Source organism: Pygoscelis adeliae, unplaced genomic scaffold (assembly GCF_000699105.1).
Source record: "Pygoscelis adeliae isolate BGI_AS28 unplaced genomic scaffold, ASM69910v1 Scaffold311, whole genome shotgun sequence".
Lineage (NCBI taxonomy): Eukaryota > Metazoa > Chordata > Aves > Sphenisciformes > Spheniscidae > Pygoscelis > Pygoscelis adeliae.
Window position 1 is genome coordinate 1,105,768 of NW_008824118.1, and position 18,174 is coordinate 1,123,941.

Sequence of the window (18,174 nt, forward strand, 5' to 3'; positions counted from 1 at the left end):
GGGTGCTGCGGGACCTGGGTGGCTTGGGGTGGCCTCGGAAGGCTCTGGAGAGCCGTGCTGGGTGGACCTGCATTCTGTTAGGACACCCGGAGCCGGTTCCTTGCCCGGAGCGCAGGCACAACCTGCCGGGCCGATGGCAGGGGATGTGGAGGTTTGGGATGCGTTTTTCCCCCGGAGCAAGGTGGCTTCCACGAGTCCCTCGTGGATTGGCACAGCGGTAGCACCGGGGGTAGGGTTCCTCGGCTCCCTGCAGGGCCGGGGCCCTCCGTTGAGCATGGGACTCACCCGTCCCATGGGAGCCCTGCATCCTAACTTCCAGCCGGTTTTGGTCTGAATTGTCTAAGGCAAGGCTGAGTTTAATCAGTGTCATCGTAATGTGTTTGGGTTGTAGTTAATGCCTTTAATGCAGCAGAATCCGTTAGGAAAAAAGTGAACAGAGAGATATGCTCTCACAGTGTCTGTATATACATATATGACTGCTTACACTACACCTATAGTACCTGCATTTGTGTATAGGCACCCTACAGGCTAGGGACGGTGGAACATGTGTGAATGTTCACTACTAGGTGTTTACAAATGCTCTCTCTGTTAATCACAATATGGTTGCAGCTTTAATGAGCGAAGAGACTAGTTTTAGGAGACCACTACTTGTCAAACTTAAGTTAGCAGTGTCCTGTCACTTTCTGACAGTAATCTCCCACACATAATGTCTATCTTTAAAGTCCACAGCCTTAGAAGAAAATGGGGCTGTAGTTCTTAGAGCTACTGTGTGATACTAAAATGGAATATGGAAACTGCTGCTTTTTTCACTGCGGATGCCTTTGTTATTTCCTTTGTGTACAAGGAAGCTGAAGGGAAGTATTCAAAAGTAAGAGGATGGGGTGCTAGGGCACAGCCAAAGGAATGTATTCTTGCTTTGAATCCAATCTTGTGCCATCGGAGGCAATCAAAAGCAGCTTTCATCACAGTATCCAAGTTTCATACAGTAAAATAACTATCTTCACGGAGCAAGCTTTCATCCCTGTAGGAACTGATTTGCCACAGACTTACTAATGATTACATTATTTCTCCTTAGGAACAGGTTATATGAAAACAGGTTGTGTGATCATCCTGAAGCTATCCAAGCCTTCAGTCCCGCACTATTTCTTGCACACCACATGTAAAAAGATGTTTTGAAACCATGGAAAATACATGATCCAGCCCTCCAGGAATCCAGAGTATTTAATAAACAACATAGAAAAAGATACTCTAGCTGAAGACAACATTGGTTTTCCAGGAAAAGATAAAAACATTACTAGGAGTACATTCTGATTTCTTGTTTTTACCAGCGTAAATCCAGAGTCAGGGGTTACAGCAGATTTACACTGTTGTGTGATGTGAGCTGCTGGCTTTTGCTATGGCTGTGTTTGGGATGGACCTACCAGGGCAAATGTGGCATGGTCTTTCCAGAAACAATGCATTTCTGAGAAGGTGCAGAGGTGAGGCTGTCAGGCATCAAAAGTGTGCTGGAGAATAGCATGAGCACTAGCACTCCTAAAGGTTTGCTGGAATCTCTTCTGTGCAGGAAGTACTTGCATGGTACGGCTTTCTCATGCATCCTTTCCTCCATATTACTCCAAAGTCTGACAGTGATTGCATTTTATTGTCTTGGGCTAATTCCAGATATCCCAGAGGGACTGATGGATGGCAAGAGCTCTGCTGGATTGAGTTACCAGCCTCCCAGCTGCAGCTGAGTAAGGATCTATTTGACAGGGAGTGCCTTGGAGAGGGGCAAGCACCCATGTGCACAGTGTGAGAACAGCAGCTTGCCCTTGTTTTGCCAGCTGCAGGACTTGAGCTGGGAGGTCCCTGCTCAGCATCTGAACTTGGGCCCAGTTGCTTTTCAGAGGTGTTGCTCTTTCCGTTTACTCTGCCTCAGAAGTGAAGGAGAACGTACTCTCAGGGCTCTGCCATTAAGGAAGACCCAACTAAACTTGAAGCTGTAATTTCTTTACAGCAAAGTTAAACAATAACCTGACTTGTGGGGTAGGTTTCATGGGATAGCAACACACAGTGGTCTGCTTTCAGTTTATAGTGTAGATCAAACTAAACAGTAACCATTTCAGTGATACAGCCCCTTTATTACAGCTGACAACGAGTTTGCTTCAGAACTCATTTAGGAGTTCAGTATGACTGATTGATGGATGATCCTAATGCTGGTTATCAGCTGGGGGAAGAGTTAGTCCAGTTAACTCCAGCTGGTTATGTAAATGTTTGTTATGTGCAGATGTTTGCTGCTGTACGCGTGTGTGTGTGCGCATGTCTTGTGTGGGCTTGAGTTTGTACAGTCTAGCAGTATAATTTCTAATGATCTTTGCACCTAGCTAATAGTATTTCCATTTCTGTGTACATAATGCTAGGAAACTGTTGTTTATCAAAGATTCCCTTTTTAAAACCATAGCTCAGGTGCACTGATTCTGGCAAATGCTTTGTTATCATATTTGGCATCCTGTGTCTGATGTGGGCAGTTTAACTTTTGATTAATATTCCAGATGCTGTTACTTCCTCAAAATTCACATTCTCCACCCAGCTGACCAGTGATGAACAGTTTCCTTCATGAAAATCAGTTGCCAGGTCACCTTGAGCATCCCATGAAGGAAATTTGAAGCTGAATTCTCTTGATCAGTGTGTAAACTTGTATTTCTACTGTGTCAGAATGCTCAAAGTCAGTGGGATGCTTTCAAAATTGATAGGAATCCCTAACTGAATGGAGTTTCACAAATTGCATGTCCAAAGTGTCATAAGCTTTAAACAGGAAAATGAAACTACTGACTCTTCCCAGTTTCTAAGCTTTTTTTTGCACTTTCTTCTGAGTTCTACAATATTCTCTATACCTTGACATACAGGACAGCTTTTTTTAAAACATGAAAACTGAGGTTTTGTAAGTAGAGGTGTAAGGAAAGCATCAGAAAGTTTGCAGAGCATGATAGAATGATGGAGCTTGGCAATGCAGCCTGTAGGCTGTTAGAAGAGCCAGCTCAGGTCTGAAATTGGTGGCTAAATTCCACTCCCTTTTCCAGTTCCCTAAATAATCCCTTTGTAGGTCACCTTGCTAACTGTAAGCACATAGCAGTGGCCAGAAAACTTTTTGTAGCAGGGGCTTGTATTTGCAGCTGTGTGCCTGGAAGCTTTTGCAGTACAGAACACATGCCTTTATACCTCTGCTGAACTAAGCCTGGGAAAGTGTGATTTTTAGCAAAAGCGTGGATTTGTTTTGTCTACACATTTTTACCTCCAGGTCTGCTTCTCTTCAAGGCCTTGTTTAGAAATGGACTTGTATTCTTGTCACTAAAAGCTACTTCAGTGTCTCAGTACGGATACACATAAATGTCTTTATCTAATTTCTGTATCTACATTATGTAAAACCTGATGCAAATTCAGGTAAATTTCTATCCACCTTTCAGAAACATGCTGAAGACTCCCCATTTCTGTTTTTTCCCTGGTTTAATTAATTTGGGTTAAAACACATCATTAACTAACCAGTGGTGAGTGTGTACATTGACTGTCTCTGTATTTCTTTGGCTTTGAGTAAGGCTGTAAGAATGAGACCCAACTGTTTGACTAGCTCAGTTAGGACATGATTCAAGGAGACTTCTCACTTTAAATCTATGAGGAAAAGATCTGTGACAAAAGTCTATGTATGACAAAGTTTGGTTCTGAATCATTTTTTTAAATAGACCAAGATACTTTATGAGGTACAAAAGTAGAAGTGGGAAATGCTAGTTTTCTGAAGTGATGTGCTTTGTAGCTTCTCTGCTGCAGTTTTAAAGCATGGTACATACAGATGTCAGTATGTGTGGTGAGTGTGTACATACTATTACGTATGTATGTACTGTATTTCTAAATTGTAATCTGCAGAAGGCGGGAGGTGAGGTGGTACTGCAGCATGTGTGCAGCACAACATGAGGTGCAGACAAGTTATCTTACGCTCTGAGCCGTACAGAATTTGCAAAGTCAAACTCAGGCAACTTTTGAGGGTAGTTTCTTAATGAGCATGTCATTAAGAAGTCCGTAACAAACCCTACTGCACACACTTCTCTCATCCAGAGTGTATCTTGCTGCTGAGAACTGAGCATATGTCTACATTAGACAATGTGACACTTCTTGTGAGCATAAAAGATGCTAACAATAGCTTCTTCTGACTTTCTAATTCCTCATGCAACATAGCTAAGTGAGCAGAGTGGCCTTTTGCCATTTCCCTAACTCATGGGCAGTTGCTTTGCAGCTGCTGCTTTCCTGGTGGTGACTGCATCTCAGTGCTCCTGTGTCCTTAAATCCCACCCAAAGATTTTTAGGCTGAAACAGACGAATATTTGTGAAGCGCTTTGCACATCTTCAGTGGTAGATGCCACTGTACTGCAATCTTTCTAAGCTTGTGAAGTACGGTGCACTTAGAATTGTGAATTTAGCCTATTACAAGCTTATTTCCAAAGGAGATGTGGTCTGAACTTACACAAATTCTTGCATGCATTTGAAAACACAGTACAAGACAGGATATCAATTTAGTTTAGATTTTGGATGATTATCAGTCAGGTTTAATTCAGAAGGGAAATGATATCTAAGTGTGAAAGGAAGCACTATTAACTAGTGAGCAGGTGGACTGTTTTTGTTTGCCTTCCTGTGCTGGGCAGCAATATACATAATTGAAAGTCCTTGCATTGTGTGTCTTACAGTTGAAAGCTGTTCTTGTTCCTTTCAAGGTTTTACTGATTCACTGCTGAGTGAAAAGTTACAGTTGGTATTTAACCAATCAGCCTTTGGGACTTTTCTTTTTCTGGCCAAAAAGTAAATAGTGTAAGTCTAGAGATTTGTTTCAGAAAGGGGTTTTGTAGTCTCAGTTGGTGAGAAAATGAAGTTTTGAATGTGCAAAAGTATAAAAAAGGGGCAACTTCTGAGAAAGATCAGCATTTAGTTAGTTTGGTAAATTTTGCTTTCAGTAGGTAAAGTTTTATAGTCTATAGTCACCATTATGTGAATACTTCTACTGGTTTGGAGAAAGGTGTATTCCATAAACTTTATCCCTTCTTTAGGGGGAAGGAGGCAGGAAAGGGGCCCTCAGTGTAATTATCCTGGATTAGCTAGCCAGCCTAACATAGTCAAGGTCAAAACCTAAAGCTGAGCACTGCCTCTGTTCAGTGAACAGTTCTTGTTACTTCCCTGCATGTGACTTGTTTTCGGCAGGTGAGAACTCCTGGTGAACTCAGGCAATGTTAAGCCGTTGATTGCAGATGACAGCAGTCTCTCCGAGGCTTGTACGTGAGCATTTGTTGCCAGCCTGTGTGCTGGTTTTATACCTCACGCAAGAGGTTAGACCCTCATTTCTGTGGCCCTCCAAGCACAGCAGGAGCCTCCTAGACTTTATTACAGCTACCTGAGGGCTGAGTGAGGTCGGGCATAAGTCGTACCCTGCTGAGCATGGTAGCTTGAATGAGAAGACCATAAAAACTAAGTTTTAGAAAAAAAAAAAGAGTAGTTCATTATTCATCACCTCAGAGTGATGCAGCACAACTTTATGGAAAAAAGCAAATCTACCAGTTATCATAGAAAACCTCTTCCGCAATGGGAAAAAGGAGGAGAGTGGAAATTTGTTTCGCGTGTCTGGCATGAGGTCTTCACTGTGTCCCTTTGCATTCCCTACGGTGACCTGGAGCCATTCATTAATGTGTGTTTAGGAGTTTGTGAAAGTTTGGTGGTCGTGATGCCAGAAACACAACACTGAGCGGGACAGAGTGGGCCTGAGTTCAGCTGCACTTGGAAAACAGGCAATCAATATTTGTTAAATGCAAGTTGCCAAAGTAAGGCCTGGTTTTCAAAAAGCTTTGGCATTTAAGTCCACAGTTAGTTATAGGGTCTGCTGGATATAGAGGTACTTTTAAGTGTTGAATCAGATGTAAAAAGAGGAGACATTTAAGTTTCTTCCTAGACAAAGGAAGTAGTGAGCATGAAGCCCAAAGTTGCTTCGCTGCCTTAGCAGAAAGGAAAACTTATGTTTTGAAGCTGGAAGCTGGAGGGAGTTCTCTAAGAAGTGATCTTTTCAGGCCATCGCATGCTTTGTTACCACCAGTACATGATCTTCACATCCCCCCCTCTACCCTGGATTCAAAATAGCATCAGGCAGAGGAAGATTTTTTTCTGCAGTATTGCTTATCAGATGGTCTGAAAAAATACCGCCTTCAAAATACAGACTTCTGCTTTACTAGTTCAGTTTCCTTAACAGGTGTCTGATCTTCTCACCTGCTGTTTTTCTTTGTTGATAGAAAGTTAAAACTAGCATTTAGTAAAACAGTGGTGACTTTGCAGCTCTTATGTTTAATGCACTGCAGCTACTGGGTGCTATAAAGAGCCTTGTTAGGCAGTGATTATTGATGAAGTGATGTGGAAGATGCACCACCAAAATATGTAATAGTATGGTAGGAACTTGCTGCTTTCCTGCATGTGCTGTCTATGACTTTCCTGTGCAGTTTTCTGCATTGCTGTGGTAATTCACAGGTTTCCTGTTAATAATGTAATGAGGAAAATACTGACTCCTAAAAGGAATTAATACCTCTCTGACAGCTGGCTGGATTCTCACTGTTTTAGCAGGACCTTGGAAGGGGAGCAATTTTCACCCTTTGATTTCCTCTTTACATGGCTGCTGTGGCACAAAAGGAGTGCTGTAGGAAATGAAAAACACACGTCCCATTTCTTGACTGTTCCTGATACCTCTCCAACATCGTACCTATGACTTCTGAACTGTTTGTCCTAATACTCCTAAAACACTGCTGTATGTTTCCTCTGCTCTTGCATAGCAGAAGCTGAGACCAATTTCGAGGGAATTGAGAGCAAGTTTTCCTTACGGACGCCTGCAGAGCCCGACGAGGATGTCTGCTACCTGGTCCCTGGGCAGGTGGACAGCCTGGCACAGTGCAACTTCAACCATACCAGTAAAACCTTTGTGGTGATCCATGGGTGGACGGTAAGAAGAAAGTGGAGGAATCTCCCCTTTAACCGCATTCCTGATAAACTGTGTTAGATGTGTCAGCTGAGGTGTCTATACACCACAGATAATATTAAGATGTCTCCTTTTCTAATTAAAAAAAACCCCAACAGGTGACAGGAATGTATGAAAGTTGGGTCCCGAAGCTGGTGGATGCTCTGTACAAGAGGGAACCTGATTCAAACGTCATTGTGGTGGACTGGCTAATTCGAGCGCAGCAGCACTACCCGGTGTCCGCTGCGTACACTAAGCTGGTGGGGAAGGATGTTGCTATGTTTATTGACTGGATGGAGGTAAGACATGTAGTCACATGTCTCACATTGCTGTTGTGTCTCCTAGGACATTATGTACAATGATGCAGCTGTGTTAATAATCTCCTGTTGGGTAGATGGAGTTAAGCTGTTGCAGACAGTACTTTTGCTGGACTGGTAAAACCCCAGCTTTAATTTAATGGTTATCTTTTATACAAGGAGGCTTTTTGTAGCGCATTCTGGAAACTTCACCTTGTGGTCTGTGGAGCCCTGTCAGTCCACAGTATTTCTGAAGGCTTTGTGAGAGGTAGTGATGAAAGACAGGTTACTATATATTATACGGTAGCCAGCCTTTGGGAAACAGAAATCTGCCCTGCGTTTGGGAAATACTTAGGAGATCCAGAAACTGGTGGGGAGAGGGTGGCTGAAAACATTCAATATAATACACAGCCCTGTGTTCTGTACTTCATTCTGCATTCCTCTCTGCTTAGCCTTTTGCCTTAAGTTAGTTGACTCAAGTGACCTAGTATGGCAAAAAATTATGTTAATTGTATTTAGTATTTCTTCTATTATTCATGGCTCAAAGAGAAATCCCAGTGTTTACAAAACATCTTCCCTGTGTCTTCTGATGTTTTCCCATTTGACTTCAAACTTTAAACAAATTGCTTTCTTCTGCAGGAGCAATTCAATTATCCTCTCAACAACGTCCACTTGCTGGGGTACAGTCTAGGTGCTCATGCTGCTGGGATTGCTGGGAGCCTGACCAAGAAGAAGGTGAACAGAATTACTGGTAAGAAAACCTGTGGTTGTAGAGTGGAGAGTCCTGTCTCTTCCATGCTGAAATATTATGTTCCCCTGGAAAATCACCAGAATAATTGTTGTTTGTTGGCAGTACTTAGGTTATGTGTTCATTCTTTATTGAATCAGCAGGGCTGATATTTCTGTAGTAGAATGGAAAAGGTTCAGAAAAGAACAACAAAGGTGGTGGGTGAGAAGCCTTGATCTGCCTCTGCACAAGAGATGAGTGAGTAGGCAGGGATTAACTGGCCATGAAAAGAGACTAGAAGGGGGGCATGTGATAGAGACTGGCCAATTCCATGGCTTGGAGAAGGTCACAGTATCTCTTGCAGCACAAGAACTTCAGCTGGTTGTCTTCATCCAGGCGATCATCCCTTGCAGCTGGTGGGAGCTGTTAAAACCAGGAGGTAGATCCTCCTGCAGTGGGTGCAGTACCTGAAGAGCTCTCTGCTGTGGGATGCTGTGGATGCAAGAAGTTTATATGGGCTCAAAGGGAGATTGGGCAGATAATCAGAAGAGATCCACTGTGGGTTACTTTAAAAAAAAAAAAATTAATCCTAACAGGCTCAAGTAATATTCTAGGCTGAAAATAATACTGGGAAAGTTTTGGGAAGGGGAGGGAAGTACGTATATGCTTGCCCTGTTCCTATGCATGCTTAAATGTCTGCTTAGGGTGATTTTTGGAGGCTGAGAAGTGTGCTAGACGAGGCAGAGTGCACGGCCATTCAGGGGCTGGTTTGTAGCCCAGCACCTGGAGAGCTGACCCCCTAGCACTGATCTCGGTGACAAAGGAAATGCCAACGTCAGCAAATGAGGCTAAGAAAATCACTCATCTGTGGTGTCTTCGCTGCTGAGAGAGCTTGGGAGCTGTGTTCAAATGGGAGCCTAGCTTCCTTCCTCCTGGCACCCTTTGCCCTTCCGTCTGAGCCTGGCTGTGATCCCAGATCCACAGGCATGCTGGGGGGTGGGCTATGCAGCAGTCGCATCAGGAAAGGCTGACTCCTGAGAGGTGGCAGATTAAAATCAGGAGGCCAAAGCACTAGTCCCTCTACCCTTCCTTTCTCTCAGCTGCAGCTTTGTTGCTTTCACTGAGGCTGCCAAATCACTCAAATACCAGTAGCCCTCCGTTACACCCTCACGGTTGCCCTCAGTGCGCAAGATGAACCTTTCCCTGGGAAAGCAGCATCACCTTTGAGCACAGGGAGCGATGGGATGTGGTCCCTGAAGTCCTCACAGCAAGGGGAGGCAGGCCAGACTGGGTAAGGCTAAGCAGGGGTGGGTGACCCAGGTGCCTGTCCCCAGCTGAGGGCTGCAGAAGAGACATGTCCCTTCAGCTCTACCTTCAGCCATCTCTCAGTAACTGTCTGGATTCAAGAGACAGTACTTGTTCACTGGCAGAATAGTTCTGGGTGTTTTTAATGTCAGAGTTGCTGCAGCTTGACAGTTTACCATAATAACCTCCTTCCCCTTAGGCAGTGGGTAGACAGTGAAGCTCTCGTTTATGTTTCCCACTTGTTCCCCTAGCAGGGAGTTAGCAGCAAGACATTTTCCACACTTCAGAGACTTCAAATAGAAGTTTTACAATTCCTCTGTTTCTTGACAAGAGGAGGACATTGAGAAAATATTTACTAGCTTGTTTCTTCCATCCACTGGAAATGCTACAGCTGTGAGGAAGTTATCTGGGCTTCTTTACATATACCTTATTTTTTTTAAACAGTGACAGCATTTCAGGGCAGTGTATTTGATTCTCCTGTATACATGAATGCTTCTTAAATGATCCTGCTGTAATGTCTGCAGTGACACTGATACCGTATGCAATACTCCAGCCCAATCTAGTAGCTGAGTTTGGCATTTGTTATCTCTGTCAGTGTCTCTGGCAGACAATTTCAGTTTTTCTTTGTGCTTTGCCCCATAAAGGGCTGGATCCAGCTGGTCCTACCTTTGAGTATGCTGATGCCCTCACCCGCCTCTCCCCGGATGATGCTGACTTTGTGGATGTCCTACACACCTACACTCGAGGCTCTCCAGACCGCAGCATTGGGATCCAGAAGCCTGTTGGACACATTGATATTTATCCTAATGGTGGAGGTTTCCAGCCAGGTTGCAAGTTGGGAGAAGCGCTCCGTCTGATTGCTGAAAAAGGTTTTGCAGGTGAGGCTGCTGTGAAACAAACAGTATAACATCCAAAGGGAGATCTTCAGTAGCCTGCAGGTTTTCTGCAAGCAAGGATCTCTTTGAGAGGCACAGGAACTTGTTCTTTTAAGTGCTTTTAAAAGTCACCCTGTAAAGCCCAGCTCTGGCATAGCGGATTGTACCTGTTGACAGCATTGCTTAGGAGTTTATGTCATTATATGCATGTGTGTATACATAGTACACATTTTCTTTCAAGATGTGGATCAGCTGGTGAAATGTTCTCATGAACGATCCATCCACCTCTTCATTGACTCCCTCCTCTATGAAGAAAAGCCCAGCATGGCCTACCGCTGCAACACAAAGGAAGCCTTTGAGAAGGGTCTCTGCCTGAGCTGCCGGAAGAACCGCTGCAACAATTTGGGTTACAAGGTCAACAGAGTGAGAACAAAGAGGAACACCAAAATGTACTTGAAGACCCGTGCTCAGATGCCCTATAAAGGTAGGTCCTGCTTGCTTACTGGTGAGCAAGACTGGTACTTTTGCTCAGCTGTGTGTCGGGGTGGGTGCGTGCTGCAGGTGACAATATTGCTGCTTTGGTGCCTGTGGCGAGCAGGGGTGAAGCTTGCCTGCAGTTTGCCGTTAAGCACAAGCTAAAATGCAGTCTCAGAAAAACAGTGTCCTCTTACCCAAGGTGTGGAAGTGGGGGGTAGAATATAAAAAGGAAGGTATTCTGTAACAAGTTTCCAAGTAGCAAAATTAAAAAGATTTACTCTGCGGCCTGGTCACTTGGAACAACTGAGTCTTCCAGATTTTTTCAGTATTTTTCATCCAAATGAATTTGTCCTACTGCTGGGAAAATAATCAGGAGAGCTCAGCCTGATGATCAACTTCTTTAAAGATGTGCAACCATCAGACTTGTGCTTTTCATAATGCCTTTGCCAGAGGAGCACGAGCCCTCATTTAAATATCACAGCACTTCTTGATTCCCATTGCCATAGTGGTAGGTCTGAGAAGGACATTGCCAGGAAGAACTGGAAGACTTTCAGCTGGGGAAATAGCTTCTGAGTTTTATTTTACTACTTTTTTTTTCTTCCCTAGCTTTGACTGTGGTATGCTCATTGTGTGACAGACCAGCAATCAGAGGGCACATTCCTGCGGTGTTAGAACAGCTGCAAGACTAGTGTTTTGTTGGCATTTAGTGCTTAATATGCAGTGTCAGTGGGTTGAATTTTTTCACCAAGGCTCCTGTATGAGGAGAGCACAGCTCACTTGTTTCAAGTCAAGACAGCAAGTCTTACACATTTATAACAGGTTTGAAGGCGATACTGCAGACTTTAGGATTATTACAGTGGCAGTCAACTTAAATGCAGAGTTTAGTTGCAAGCACTGCAAAGGTGTTTTTTATTGTGATTCCCTTGCATCCTAATCTTTACCTCCTCACAAAAATGGTTCCCTGGATACCTGCAAGGAACTAACCTCCTCAGTTTAGTGATGTTGGCATATTCCAGCCTAGGATTTACATGGGGATTTTTGGGTGGTTTTGTCACCAGCAGTCTCTTTGGAGGTTGAGTTTTTTCCTAATGGCCTCCCTTGTGTTCTTCCAGTCTTTCATTACCAGGTCAAGATCCATTTCTTTGGAAAGACTAATATGACCAAGACAAACCAGCCATTCCTGATCTCTCTCTATGGCACTCTAGATGAGAGTGAGAACATTGGTTTCACACTGTGAGTAGCTACAGAAACAACTGCAATGTACTATTGAGTCTACCTAAATCTGCTAAAGCCCCAGCTGATAAACTTGTTCTAGCTCCAGCTACAGGAATCTTACAGGGTCTCAGAATCTGCTCTTGTCCTTGATCAAGGGGATGCATCCACTGCTGAAGCTAATGATCTAAGCTCTATAGGAGCTGTTCTTGTTAAGAGATCTGAAACATGGAAATATGAAGCCTGACTTGTGGCTCAGCCTAATAAGAATTTTTCTGGTGTGGCAGGTTTCTTGTTTTCTTCTCTTTTCACTATCTTTATGCCATGTTCCAGCTGTGTTAAAGCTCCTTAAAAGCAGACTGCAACCTGGAGTTAATTGTCTGATGGGTCTGAAGGCCTTGGTGCAGAAGCTGAGGGAGACATGGGATTTGCTTCCACAGCTCTGCAAATAAACAGAAGTCTGTGATTACATCTCTGCACCTGGGCTGGCAGGGAATGGGTCTGGAAAGCACCAAAGTCTGTTTTCTACTCTGAGGAACCTAAACTGTTCCTGGCTGGTGCTTGTCTGGCTTCTCTGAGAGCCACCAGCACTGTAGAAGACACCCCTTGCCTGGCAGTCTGTCCCAGGGTTTTACCAGCCTTGCTGCAGAAAGCTTTTCCTTTTGCCTCTACAAAAGCTTAAGGTGGTTTTTTTCTTTATTCTATCCATCAGAACTATGGAGAAGGTTGCTTCTTTCTTCTCTGAAGTAAAGTCCTGGTTCTGTGTTTTCCCTTAATTTTCTTTATCTGTCCAACAGTTGCCTTTTTTGTTTTTTTCCTTATTCCCCTCCCCACAGGCCTGAAGTCTCCTCAAACAAGACCTTCTCCTTCCTGATTTACGCAGAAGTGGATATTGGTGACCTGCTTATGCTGAAGCTGCAGTGGGAGAAAGACACCTTCTTCAGCTGGTCAGACTGGTGGACTCCTTTTACATTTGACATCCAGAGGGTCAGAGTGAAGTCAGGAGAAACTCAGAAAAAGTAACTTGTTTTGATTGTTATAAGCTGTATTAGTTTTAATTGACAGTGTTTCCTGATTCCTGGTATCTCGGAGCAGGACAAAACATGGAAAGCAGTTACAAATGGGTGCAGCACTGATAATTGGTGCTCCGGTGGCACCAAACCAGCATTTATGTCAGCCAGGTTCAGTTGTTTGCTTCTACTGGGATCTGCAATCTGTAGTTTTACTCCCACATAATTCATTTGCATACCACTCATGTGCCTCAGGTTAGTTATAATATGCAGGAGAAGATCTCCAGGAACCAGCATCTCTGATTGTATTTGCAGTTCTCCTCTTCCTTTCTCTTGCTGGACATTTGCACAAGTTTTCTTGTGAATAGCATGCTTAGAAGGAGTTTTTTAGAAATGCTTACAAAAGTGTGTTTGCACAAGAAATCATTGCTTCGTTAAGCTGGATTTTCTTAGGAGTTGGGAATACTTGAATGGTGGGTGAAAACTGAAACATAAGACTGTTGCAGGACACTGCTAATGCATGAATGTTAAAACAGCAAAGTCTGAACAGAACTGCTTTGACCTGAATCTTTTGGAATACTCATATTCACTAGACATGAGATCTCTTAGCAGAAAATGGACCCAGAGCAGTATGCGTGTCGTATGTGCAGTATTGTGAATAGTATGTTCCTCCGTTGAATAAACAAGGCAGTCATTTTATCAGAGAACAGTTATCAGAGCTGAACAAATACAGGGGTGGGGAAACTGCTGATAAATAGAAAAGCAACTGCTCAGGTTTGCTGGAATGGGCGACCTCCTTTGTTTGCAGACATTTGGGGGAGTAAGACTTTCTTTTAAGATCATTCGCCTGACAAAAGTCACACCAGGACTGGTGTAAATAAAGATCCAAGAGACTTTGATATAGAGCTTCTGCTCTCTTAGCCACAAGAAGATCTTATACAAAGGACCAAAGTTATGGCTACAGTTTGAGGTCAATGCATAATGCGTTTACCAGTTTTTCTTGCACAGTGTTTCTTTTGTCACAGAATTCTTTTTTAAAAATAATTTTCTCACAGGCTTGTAAAGTAGTACAAGTCCTGTTCCTAAGGTTAAAAAGAGATGTCTGGCTCAGTCATGTGATTGTCCAATATTTATTCCACAGGGTGGTGTTCTGTTCTCGAGATGGCACCTCGCGTCTCGGTAAAGGAGAAGAGGCAGCAATATTTGTGAAATGCTTGGAGCAGCCCGTCAACAGGAAGAGAGGAGGGTATGAGTGATCACTATTGTTTTTGGGTTGGGAAACTTGAGTGATAGTAGGAGGATCTAATAAAACTCCCTGATTTAATCGACTTGTGCACTAGTCTTCTCAAGGCTTCAGAAGCATCTCAACTCAGACTAACCTGGGGTTTGCTTATGGCAGCTGTGGCAGCTTGAAAACCCCTAATTTGGTTCTCTGCTAACATCTCCTTGTGTGGTTGTTAGCATGTCTGAAAAGCAAGTACAAGTCACTGGCTCTCACATTCACACGGTGGCCAAGTATAAATGACTGTTAGAGAGGTTTTACAGACAAGACACTAACACAGAGGAAAGCATGCCTCTATCTAAAGATGCCCTACATCTTACCCTTAATTGAAGAACAACCAGATGTCCATACTGAATCAGTCCAGAGCCCTCCCTCCTCACTGGCCAGCAGCAGATTTAGAGGCTGGTACAGAAACTGAGCAGGCATATGCAGGTGCTCTCCCTGGCACACTGCTTTCTGCTGGCAACTGCCAGGTGAGTGACTTCCTGAGACTTGCATCTCTGATTTGGATCAGAGATGGAGTCTTTGTTTAATAGCCCTTGGTGCACTTTAATTTTTTGGTCAATAATTTTTCTGACCCAGAGTAAACTTTGAAATGTGGGGCCAGATTTATTTGGACTTTATCCACTAAAGTTTGAGCTGCAGAAGTGGTTATATTTATTTTAGTGCAACTGCTGTGTGTGAAAGATCTCATGGGGACACTTGTAGACTGAGATCTAGTTCTGCATAAAAAGGCATGTGTGCCGACCTTCACTTCAGGGCAATGACCTGGGGAGGCCTTGAGAGCTCTGTGTGTATCTGATGTGTAAAACAAAGCAGCAGCTGGGAAAAGCCTGAGCACATAATTTATTTTCCTGTTAAGTAGTATTTTTTTAATCTTAAGTCTCAAAAATAAGACAAAAAGGAACAAGTATCTTATTTCTTCCTCTTCACCTTATCTGTCTTTTTTTCTCTCCCCACAGTGCCAAGAAAGCCTCTAAAGAAAATTCTGCTCATGAGTCTGCTTAAGAGACAAGAATGAAGATTTTCCACACTGGGGAGGAGAGTCTGTTCATCCCCATGGACTGAATGTTCAGAACCAAATATATAGAAATATTTATCTGCTGCTGGCTTTTTGCCTGCTATTCCTAGCTATCTTAGGAGACTTCTTGTAAGGAAGTCTCAGCATACAAAGTTACTAACCATAAAAATACATTATCCAAATAGTTAAAAACAAAAAAACTTGCAAAACAACTTGCCAAAGGCTTGAGCGCTGGGAAGGAATAAGTAATTTTGCTTAATCATGGTGCCTTGTGACAAGGTTTCTTGACATCAAAACCTCTATAGCAATTTTCTAGTATTTATTGAAAAGAAGCAAAGCCCTGTACCTGGCTTTTCTTTCTTTTCAGGAGTCTTCTGAAACTGGACAGGTTTTTTTCCGGCTTGGCTAACTGAATTTTCAGACAGTTCAGTGGCTAGAGTTCATTGTCTTCAAGTGTGTGTTTAGCAAATGAGTAGGTTTCTCATGTGAAAAAACACCTTTGCTGTGTGTATTACTAAAAGGTGTCAGGGACTGACTTAATATGGGGATGAATTTTTGTGGTTATGAATGTGTTTTACTGGGGGTAGATGCCAGTGCTGCTTAGCAATAGATGTGATCTGTTAAGCTATATAGTTCTATGTGGCTTACCCTGGAATAAATAGCAGTTGTAGGAGAAGACAGCAATACTAGTGTCCTATGCAGACATTCAACTTTTCTTCTGTGCTTTCATTCCTTGAAAATGAAATCATCTAGCCTCCAACATTGTGCGAGTAAAGAACTGCAAAGGAATTGAGCTACCAGAAACTGCAGGAAACAGATTTTTTTTTTTTTTCCCTTTTTTCCCCCCATGCTTGCATCCTGTATGCCAAAACAGACAGTTTCTCTGCTCTTTGACACCAAATGTTATGGCTGCTGTATGCAGTCTTCAGTGCAAATGAATCTACTTGACAGGTGACAAGTATGCTCATGCTTCCCTGTACTGGAATTGTGACTGCTGGTGACCCACCTTGGTTTGTTGCTTGGCTGTGATACAGTGTTAGATCCTAGGAGCTGCTTCATTTTCTGACATGAGGTGGAATTCAGCAAGGAGCAGAAGCTGTGACAGTTAAAAGGAGCCTGATTGTGTGATGCACAAGAATGAATGCTCTGAAAAACACTTGAATTAGATATGCTGCAAGTTGCCAAAAATAGATATATTGAAGGCATTCTGCTTCCCCGTTTTAAGTAGCATGTAATTTTTCTAGTGCTCTGAAAGGTTCAGTAGCCCTCTTTGAGCTTTCTAGAAGATAAACGAAATACTGGGGAGGCAGAAGGTCTTGAAGGTAGACACTTGGAGAAGTGTAATGTGAGCTATTGATGCTGTTTTTTTGTAGTCTCTTCCTGCGTGTGCAAGACAATGTGGAGGTGGTGATTTCTCCAATATCATCCCATCTTGAAAGCAAACCCAACATGTACGCGTTTATGTGCACAGTTTGATGGTTTTTTTTTCCAGCTGTGGCTGCTAGTATATTTGGGGATAAAAGTCTTAAACAGTGCAATATCTTGGAATATTAATAACTCTGAAATTGCTCACATTTGATTTCCTAACCTTTAAACTACAGCAGAGATATGGTGAGTCACTGAGGGTGGGGTTGAGTGTTGAGCCACTGCATTTGAGACCTCTAAAAATAAATAGAATGATTTATTCCCTGTAGACTTCACATTTTGTTGCCATTTTCTCTTAAGAGTCAAGTTCTTTGGAAATAAAGTGTCTGAACAGGTGTGCTCTTAATACAGGATCAGATACAAACACATACAGAACTTGGATACAAAATAGTGAAGGTTCTTGTACATGAGGACACATGATTTAGCTTTGGATGTTATTTATTAGCTGTAAATAAGATATTTATGTGTGTAAAGGTAGTTTGTATATATTGCTAAAGTTGCTGACAGTCTCTACATTAATACAGTTGTGTGGTATTAATCCTGTATATAGCTTTCAGAGAGGTTTTTATCAACAAACCACTTACAGTGCATTATTTCCTATGTGGTTAATACTTTTTTTTTTAAAAAGAAAGCTCCTCTGTTTTGTACAGAATGGAAACCTATGGTTTTAATAAAATTCTCAAACTGATGCCAAAGTCACTAGTTTCCTTTTGATGAAACAATCTGCTGTATTATCTTTTATGTGAAGGGCACAGCCTTTTACTTGGATTCTGGGGTGAAAAGATGGGGTAAGATTTTTTTTTAAAGCAATGTGTTTGGTTTTTTTTTTCCCATTTCCTTTTGGGAAATACAAAGCTCCTGTGTCAAGACATCAAGGAATCACTATGTGCCAGCAAGTATCCCTATCACAAGAGAAGTAGCTGGTCATCTGTAGTTTGTGGCTTTCAAGTTTCATGCTGTTTTAATAAAGCCCTTCCTTTGAAAGGCTCATTTCCTCTTTTTCTTGGCAAATGTCAGAACTATGATTCTGCTCCTCCCTGTGCAAAAATAGAGATGTTCTGACCCTTTACCAATCCTTTACCACCACTACCACTTAAGGGAGTAACAGTGGAAAAAAAATCGCTTTGACCCACACGTGAGCACATCTGAGCTCAAGAGTGGTCGTCACCAGAACAGTTTGCTGTGTGTGATGCAGAGCAAAGCTTTACCAAGGTCACTGGAAGGGGAGCGCCACAATCGAGGAGAGTTGTAGTGACATGCATGTGGGGGACAACATTAGGAGTATTTAGAGCAGCTCTGAGTTGGCTTGGGAAACTGCTTCCAATACTCTTCCTTGGTCAAAGAGACTGACAGGAGCAGAGCTTCACTCCTTTTGAAAGCAGAGAGGGAAGTATGCAATGGAAAATGGATGGGCACAAAGACAAAGGATGCATGGAGGGAGAGGGGTAAAAGAGGGTAGGGGAGGAACTGAAGGGGGAAGGGAAGGGAGTATCCTGGGGGAATGAATAGGAGAGGGAAGACAGGGGAGGAACCCA

At 42.9% G+C, this 18,174-nt stretch overlaps 1 protein-coding gene across 1 annotated transcript; it reads left to right on the forward strand.

The window, feature by feature from the left end:
* Positions 1–6,820: 6,820 nt before the first annotated feature.
* On the forward strand, positions 6,821–17,327 carry LPL (lipoprotein lipase; the record flags this gene model as incomplete). Its single annotated transcript, XM_009334315.1, has 9 exons — positions 6,821–6,994; positions 7,129–7,308; positions 7,945–8,056; positions 9,982–10,215; positions 10,454–10,696; positions 11,802–11,922; positions 12,738–12,920; positions 14,053–14,157; positions 15,156–17,327. Coding segments are annotated over 9 exons (1,398 nt in total), but the record flags the coding sequence as incomplete, so codon positions are not given.
* Positions 17,328–18,174: the final 847 nt, after the last annotated feature.